This window comes from Brienomyrus brachyistius, chromosome 9 (assembly GCF_023856365.1).
Source record: "Brienomyrus brachyistius isolate T26 chromosome 9, BBRACH_0.4, whole genome shotgun sequence".
NCBI classification, from domain to species: Eukaryota; Metazoa; Chordata; class Actinopteri; order Osteoglossiformes; family Mormyridae; genus Brienomyrus; species Brienomyrus brachyistius.
The window spans coordinates 15187537-15196073 of NC_064541.1; the positions used below are offsets into that span (position 1 = coordinate 15187537).

Genomic DNA, 8537 nt, shown 5'->3' on the forward strand with positions numbered 1-8537 from the left:
GTGAATCCGTTCTTGAGTCCATTGAAGTAAGTTTCATTCAAATGCATTTACTTCCAAAGCATTACGCTTTAATATTTTTGCTCCAGAAGGACGAATCCCCCATTGTAGTGAGGTTCCATTCATGTTTCATAAAACTATTTTATTTCTGGGTAAGTTTTATATATACACGTTTCATTACATATTGTACTTACATAAAATTACATTGGCCATTCAGGCTTGGGCCACCTCATTTGTGCAGGGTTCCTTGATTCACTGATTTGTGAATGAAAAGAATGAATTTTTACAGTGACATCACTGAGACTTAAATCACTCTTTGAGTTTGTTAAATTAAGCCAGAGAAGAAACAAGTTTTGAAGATTTCTTACAGCGCACATGGAGACTCTAGCGGTTTATTACAGACGTTCACAAAGCCGTTAACCAGCATGACCCCAGGATCTGATCCATCAACTAAGTTGTAAAAAAACGACTTCAAAAAAATCTGTACATCTCTAATCTGGCATTAATAAAAAAAAAGCATAGAACCGGGCTTTGTACTGCTGTATACACACTTTTCACTTTGCTAAAAAAAAAAGGACGTAGCATTTTTAACAGCTTTTTCGCCCATGTCTCTCTACCGCACACACAGACACACGCAGCTTCATAAAAAATTAAAAATACATTCTCGCATGTGTGTACAGAGGTCCCGAGGTTTTTCAAGAAGTGCACTTATCCGAAATCATCCATATCTACTGCCGCCGATATGATGACCTACGGCTTTTGGGTCAGCGGACACTGACGTTTAACCTCAGCTCCCCTCTCTGTTTCCATCGCCGCACAGTGCTTGAAACACCCCATCTGAGTTGGGGGGGGGTATCGAAAAGGCAGGTAGCGATGCTCCATAAAAATGCTTAGACTCTTCATTGCTTGCCACTGGCTAGGCTCTGTGCCACCCGGGATGTCGAATCCTATGGGACATTGCTTGTTTCACCCAGGCGACTGAACGCCTACCCTAACTGACCTCATGGCACTGCTGTCCCCAACACACCCACCGCGTGCTCAGTGAATTTCAGATCCATGCCTTTCGCGTCTCCGCTGATCCCGGCGAGGCCTTAGAGACTCGCCGCGTGGCATCCGTTGATCCGTGTGCCCTCGTCTTCTCACAGCGTGCTCTCCAGCGTGTTGTAGTTGTCCTTGAAGTTCTTCAGCTCTAGGAAGTGCTTGGGCCTCTTGCTGCGCTGGCCAGAAGGCAGGTAGGTCACCTGGATGGTGGAGGGGCCAGTCAGGCTGGGAGAGCTGGTCAGGTCCTTGGCTGCCGATTGGTGCTGCAGATTCAGACTGGTTGAGCTGGAATGGGCTTTAACACTGGGGGGGGTGAAAAGTAGGAGTAGGTGATATGGTTGTCATGATCAATTTTTTCAATGAATATTGATAATTATCGCAATACAATGAGTCATTATGTCTTTAAAAATGCCTCATTTTTGCTTACAATCCCCTTGGGATTGCCCATAAACAGATTCCGAAAAAGGCTGACAATTTGAACGGACTGAAAACAAATTAATTTTAATAAAAACATATGAAAATAAAAATTTTACACGACAATATGTGGACAGTACATTTTGTCGCTAGGTACTTTCCTCTAAGTGCAGCATCGTTCACATCTGGATCATGCTCGACTTGGGCTGGATGACATCACAATATTTTCAAAGATTTTCACAATTGTGATATTTATCACAATATTCTAAAATTCTAATTATTTTACTAGCCTAGTACTTATGGAGCATATGACAGGTAAAATGATGAATTACATCAACAGGCTCATATCATAATACTTTCAACACATATTTCTCATTTTCTATATGTAAAAGTGAGTTGTTTCTACAGGCACTGAGATTGGTTACCAAACTTTAACGGTGTCGTAAGTCATGAGGGTCATGCACCCAGCGCAGTGCATGACTGCCACAGACATGCGGGGAGAGCCGAGTGCATTACGGGCTGCAGCAGGAATACTTACACTTCAGACAGTTCGTTTAGAGACTCCTGGTATTTCAAAAACTCCGCCTCTCCAAACACCTGCAAAAGGCCAAGACAGGTCACAACACACCCATATACATGCACACACACAGACACCAGCAATATATGGGGGCTTGACGCAGACCCATAGCCTGCCCCAAACTGGCAAACGGACCCCTGTCCCATGGCGGGCACTCTCGTATCCCTCCAGCAGCCGGTCAATGAGAGCGCTGCGGCCGTTCTTGAATGCTGAGTGGGAGCTGCGCAGCTCCAGCAGCCAGCTGCGGAAACTGCAGCCTGTGACTGCACTGTGGCTGCGGCCCATCTCCTGGAACGGGATGTCTGCAAGAGGAGCAGAGGAGGATACTACAGGCAGACTATGGGTGCATATGAAAATGCATACTTACACATTACAAACTTTTGTTAAAAGTCCACTACTGCTTGACAACAGTATACATGCACTCAGACATACAGCCCTGGGAAAAAATTAGACCACTTCATACAAAAAAAAAAAAAATAAAATCTGCATTTTTAAATCCTAATTTAATTATGGTTCTGCTGGCAAAAGGCTACACTGAGCAGCAGGCTGCTTCCAGGCTCAAAGTTTCTAAGACAGCAGAACGCAAGAACAAGCTGAAGCAGGAGACACTGGGAACAACGAGATACCAGCCAGGTAGGGGGCAACTTTCTAATGGTAAAGATGACCATCAAATTATCGAGGATGGCATCAAGTGACCTTCGAAAAGAATGGGAAACATCAAGTGCAGGTGTGAAGTGTGCTGCTAGGACAGTTGATATCAGGTTCCTAGATGCAGGACTGAAGTCCCAGAAAGCAAGTAAGAAGCTCTTCAGTAATGAATCTACTTAAAATTTCTACAGAGACTTGCACTTTCCCCACCATATTAACACAAATTTCTGAGCAAGTGACTTTCTTTGCTGCTCCAGTGCATACTATATGTTGCATACTATATTTCACCTACTACCTAGCAAACAAGTATGTAATTTCAGCTGCACCCTAAGAATCTCTGATTACAAAAAAATGTAGCATTTTCCAATGGTTTCTTTAAATCATTAAAATCTATAGAGCTTTGAGAGAATGCATTCTTCGCGTGACTAAAATGCAGAAGTCTAATTATAGAGAGGTCCTCAAAAGCCAACCAATCTAAAACTAGCAGAACAGAAAAGTATGCAAAAAATTGTGCCAGAAGGAAAATAGGTACAAAACAGGCTATTACTTCATTCTTTCTGACAATGATGTGATTTGAAACACAAGCACTTTTGTGATGAATAGGCAGACATTTAACAAAGGCAGTAAATCTTACCCGAGTCTCTGATAGCATCAAGGGCCATCATTCTGTACAGGTAGTTATAACAGCCTGCAGACACATAACACATAAGCATTGCTGAGCAGGTATATAAAACACTTTAATGTGTAACGTGATCAGTACAGTTACGTAACAGACCATGCATGTGCTACGAACCTTCACTAAAGACATTACTGCAGCACAGATTCTGAAACATCCCACTCATTAATCTCGAATACGATTAAGATGCACACAGTGCAAACGAATTTAAAGAGTACACAGTATACAGTACAGCACACAAAACATCCCTGCATATCCCGATGCAGCATTACGATGTAATAAAGACGCCACTCGGGAAGCTGGTGCCTTTGGCAGGAGTTACAATCCGTCCGAATAAAAACTCAAGCACAGCATGTAATTATATCTCTATGCTATTTACCTCAGGACACAAAAACATTCTCTCTCAATCTAACAAATCTTTGCATCAGAAAACGACTAGTTATAAAAATCCAAGCTGTCGACTCACTGCAAGTTAGAAGCAAAGGTGAGCAAATATTCACAGAATGCATATTTATGTCCAGTACTATGGAGGAAAAAAAAAACTTAGGCAGTCAAAAAACGTCATGCTCACGTTAGTTTAAATATATATTACATCTGCCAAGGGGTGTCAGCTTAAACAAACGAGAACCTCTCCTACAGTCACCCCAGTATTTGCAGCGATCATCCAATACATCCATGTGTTTTTAACTCCACCTCTAGCCCACCGTGTTTGACAAATATCTCATTGAGTTAACTGATTAAGTTAATCACGTGACCTGGCATGTGAAATTTAACTAACATATGGATTAGCTAGGCTAGCTCTGAAGCGAGGTTTGGAAACTGAAGAGGTGTTCTTCTATACCACAGGACGCCAGTGATTTTTTTAGAGTATATTAGAAATTCTTGTTTATTTGTTATTGTGTTACTGTTAATCTACATATGTTGAAATACTTGTATTTTTTTCCTCTGAGCAAATGTACACATACTACCAAGAAACAGCTTTAAACATTTTCTTTGCCTAAGACCTCATCTTGTAGGTATTTGTTTGACGATGCTGCTTCTTCTGCAATATGCATGCGTGCATATTTTATAGGTTGACGGTTTCCTAACTTGTACTTTTCTCATCACAGACCGCACAGCAGTTTTTGGAGGAACGACATTTCATGGGGAGTGGTACACAAATGTTTGTGTACATGCGTCCTTGTACAGTGAGACAACAAACAATCTTAAAGCGCTCTGAGTGTGTGCTGTAAGTCAGGTGCGGTCACTCACCATTCTGAGCTCTGTTCCTCAGCCGGTCGTCCTGTTGAGAGAGCAGCCTAGGCTCGTAACGAATGGCATGCACTTTGGACAGGCGTGATTCAATCTCTTCTTTCATGTCCTGGGGGTGAGCGCAGAGCAATCATCATTCTGCATTCGCGACCGAGGACTGATGCTATGCTTGCAAATGATTAAATTCATTTCAATGGCTCTTTGGAACGAGCAAAAGGAACCGAGTCGTACTTTAGAGTCCTTCTTTTTATCGTCATGCCCAAGTTTCATTGCCTGCCCTAAATCCACTACACTCCCCTTTAAGTGAACAGCGAGAACCATGCAGTCACAAGAGATGGACATTGTCTCATTACACTCCTTAAGGACTGTTAATAAAGAGCGTGATTTCCCTGGCAAGCAAGTCTTCACTGTCTCTCTCTGCTCCCGCGATCCATCGGTCCGCCGGTCGCCACACTATATTGTTTTTCGTTAATGTTTTTACTATAAAAACCAGAAAATTAATTAACAAAAATGATTATTTGGTAGGCTTGTGAACGAATTAATCGAATTTCAATGCTTTCTTATTGGGAAAATTGCCTTGGTTCGCGTACAAATTGGTTCACGACCACTTTACTGGAACGGATTGTGCTCGCGATCCGCAGGCACCGCTGTATATTGGAGGATTGTCCAAGTCTGAATCTTATCCAAATCTTACTCTATAATTATCCTAGTGATTATTTCGCAGATAAACCTAGTAACCCCCTCAAGAAAAAGGAAAAAACGATGTTGAACGACTCTCGAAAAGTAAGGGAGCCATAGGCTAGAGCTCCCGTCAGCGGCTAGCCGCAATTCCCATCCCAGGAAGACGGGCACTGAGGTGACATGGGGAAATCAAACCCACCTTGGGGGCGTTATGTCCAAGCGGTACGTGGGGTCCTCGTCGAGATTTCATGGCGAACCTCACGATTTGTCTTTTTACAAAGATGAAGAGCAACACAAATACCTGCATTCGGGGATAAAGAGGCACGAGGCCGTGACATTTCCCCTATGTACCCAGCATTTGATGTACCAGCAAAGTCAGTCTTTACCACGAATCATCGCACTACTTGTACCTTCCTGACTAAAACATTTATTATACGACTAGTGACCTGGGGAACAACGGCTGCGAACTTAAATAAGACGTTAGGTTCTGTAATAAATTTATTTTATACACATTTATATTGGCTTTAAAAGCGCAATGCTGCATTCAATCTTAAGCTGCACCATTACGCGCAACTTTACAATATTTTCATTGACGGCTTGCAATTAGCCAAATAATTACACAAACAAATTTCCAAACAAAATATAAATACTTGCAAAGCCTTTTAGATGAAATAGTTTGAAGACATACCAGACTTCCGTAGGCCATTACCAGCACTACGTTCACTCCTGACAGCGGCGGACCCGAAACCATGTTTGGAAACCTAAAGTAATATAAACCGTCTTTTGCATTCGTTCCCCCCCTTCAGGCTGCGCAATATTCACCCCAAATCACAAAGAAACGTTTACTTCTTAAAAACAGCAACCGCTACTGTAAAGCGGTTGTTTTCTTCCGTAGCTAAGAGCTGTCACGTGAACTGGCCGGATTTCCAGTGCCTTCTTCTTCTGCGCTGTCGAATGGGAGCTTGAACACCCGAAAGCGCGTTGCTGCCATCTACAGTACGGTGCAGTACATTACAGTAAGTGTGAATTCCTGCAAGCAGGGTCCTGTCGTTGATTGGTCTTCCTGAAAGGGCAGCAGGACAACAGCTGTTATTGATTTTCTGTTCTAATGAAGAACTGATAATATAATTGTCAAAGGAAATTCAGATTACTGCGTATGTGGAACAATTGAGTGGAAAGCGTGTCTGTGGGGGTTAATGTTTGAAGTACATCTTTCCGTATTTTATTACTATATTGTACCAGTGACTGCAGCTATGTCTGCTGTACTGGTCTGTTTGCTATGTCGTAGATGCGTTGTGATAATTGTGTTGGGAAATGCACTATATTAAGATAAAAGTAGTCGGCAGATAAAAGTATAGGACAGCAAAACCTCTGGAGGGTTTATTCCAGGAAGTTGAATTAGATGCCCAGCGGTTGCTGAGTGAAGCAGTCTGGCCCCGACTGATAATGTTTTGTAAATATTACAGCTAGGACTGACTTGCTTCTTAGCATTAAAAATCAACATCTTGAACTTGATTGATTGCTTGAGTAACAGGTCAGGAATTGGATGGCAACAGATAAATGCATGTTTAGTGTTCCTGGAATTGAATCCAAATTCCTTGTGTGTGCTCTGAATCTGATTAGTTGAAGTGCAAAACTTAACTGATAATGTTGATAACCAGAAAACCTAATCAGAGGGCCATGAGAAAACATCACCAAAGTAATTCTAAGACTTGAATGGCTTAATGGCAATTCCCGTAAATGTTCGAGGCATGTTCATTTCTTATGTGGTCTATTTCAGCCTTTTATAGTATAAAGGACTGATAAGATGCTACCAAGCTGTGATAATGATACTGATAATATATGAGGAAGTTCTTCCAGAGAGATTGCAATACATTGCAATCTACAGGCCACTAGTATCAATGTTTCAAATTCAATATTCAAATATGCCATTGAGAAACACTGGGATTTACTAAAGCATGATATTAACTAAAGTGGCAAGCATAACACTTTTTACACCAACATCATCTGACCTAATATAGGTCAGACCAAAAATCTGATGGGTTCAATGGACAACAGGCTCATGATGGTCATTGAGAATAAATGTGGCTATACAGGACGTTAATTAAACTTGGTAAAGTGGACTGTATAGAATGGCCAATAGTTTATTATTCCTTATATAGAGTGAATAACTAAAACTGTTTTTATTATTATGTATGTTGATGGTGAACAGAGTAAAATCCACATAGTTTCTGGTTGTCTAATAGTTTTGTAGGCATTTATAAAATTTTTGTTTGTGACACACTAATGTCTTCACTCTAAATAAGTTGACAGAGTAAAAGAAAATTACTGAATTCACTTTTACAACTGCCTACGTTTTGTGGAAAATGATCTACAAGAATAGTTCTTGCTTAATAATTCTGCACACAGTGTGGAATAGTGTACTCATCCATCTTGGGAAAATGGGATGTTTTTGGCTGTCCAATCTAGCTCTCCGCGAAACACACAGAAATACACAGGTGAGAGCAAGTTTTTGAGGTCAGAGTGCAGGATCAGCTAGCACCCCTGAAGTAAAGTACTGGGGGTGCAAGGGGTACGAAATAGAATTTTATTGTCAACATACAGCATACAACACAATCTGGTATGCCATTCCAGTAACAATGCAAAAGAAAAACAAAGAAATTAAATAATCAATAAAAAGATTAAATATAAGCAAAATATATAAATATATTTGCATTACGTATTTTACAAGGATAAAAAAAAAGACTGGATCAGAGGGGAAATGCAAGGAGGCATTGCCATGAGGTAATATTTAAATGAGTCAACAATAACAACAGGTAAGAGAATATGAGTTGTGCAAAACCTAGTGGCACAAAAAAGACGTGGCAGCATGGAATGGTCAGTTCAGCAAGCAGGATTGATTAGGAGGTTTCAAGATAAAACTTATACCTCCCCCACTCACCAAAATTTTTAACACACATAATCGTATTGCAGACTAGACAGCAACTTCCGCCAACAGTTCTTGCTTTCATTTTTGCTCTATTCTTATATGTTGATGTGGTTGTACAACTGTAATGAGAAATATGACGGCAGCCGTAAATAAGTTAAAGGCCCGTTAGAAAAACTGTGCCTTTGAAGTAGTTTACGGAAATCGCATGCGTTTCCGTTTGTGGCTGACTGAAAAAAACATTTGACCGTTTTTACAGTCAGCGCTTTTCTGAAGAAGGAAGTGTGTTGTATATATATCACAAAAAGCCTTCAGTAGTCAACAAC

General features: G+C 41.0%; 1 protein-coding gene across 1 annotated transcript; it reads right to left on the reverse strand.

Moving 5' to 3' along the window:
* Positions 1-124: 124 nt before the first annotated feature.
* On the reverse strand, positions 125-6285 carry c9h1orf43 (chromosome 9 C1orf43 homolog). The gene is made up of 7 exons (XM_049025126.1): positions 5974-6285; positions 5485-5586; positions 4605-4713; positions 3312-3365; positions 2165-2331; positions 1991-2049; positions 125-1341 (listed from the first exon to the last, which is right to left on the reverse strand). Exons 1-7 carry the CDS (start codon positions 6034-6036, stop codon positions 1137-1139), a joined length of 759 nt encoding a protein of 252 aa, XP_048881083.1. The 5' UTR covers positions 6037-6285; the 3' UTR covers positions 125-1136.
* Positions 6286-8537: the final 2252 nt, after the last annotated feature.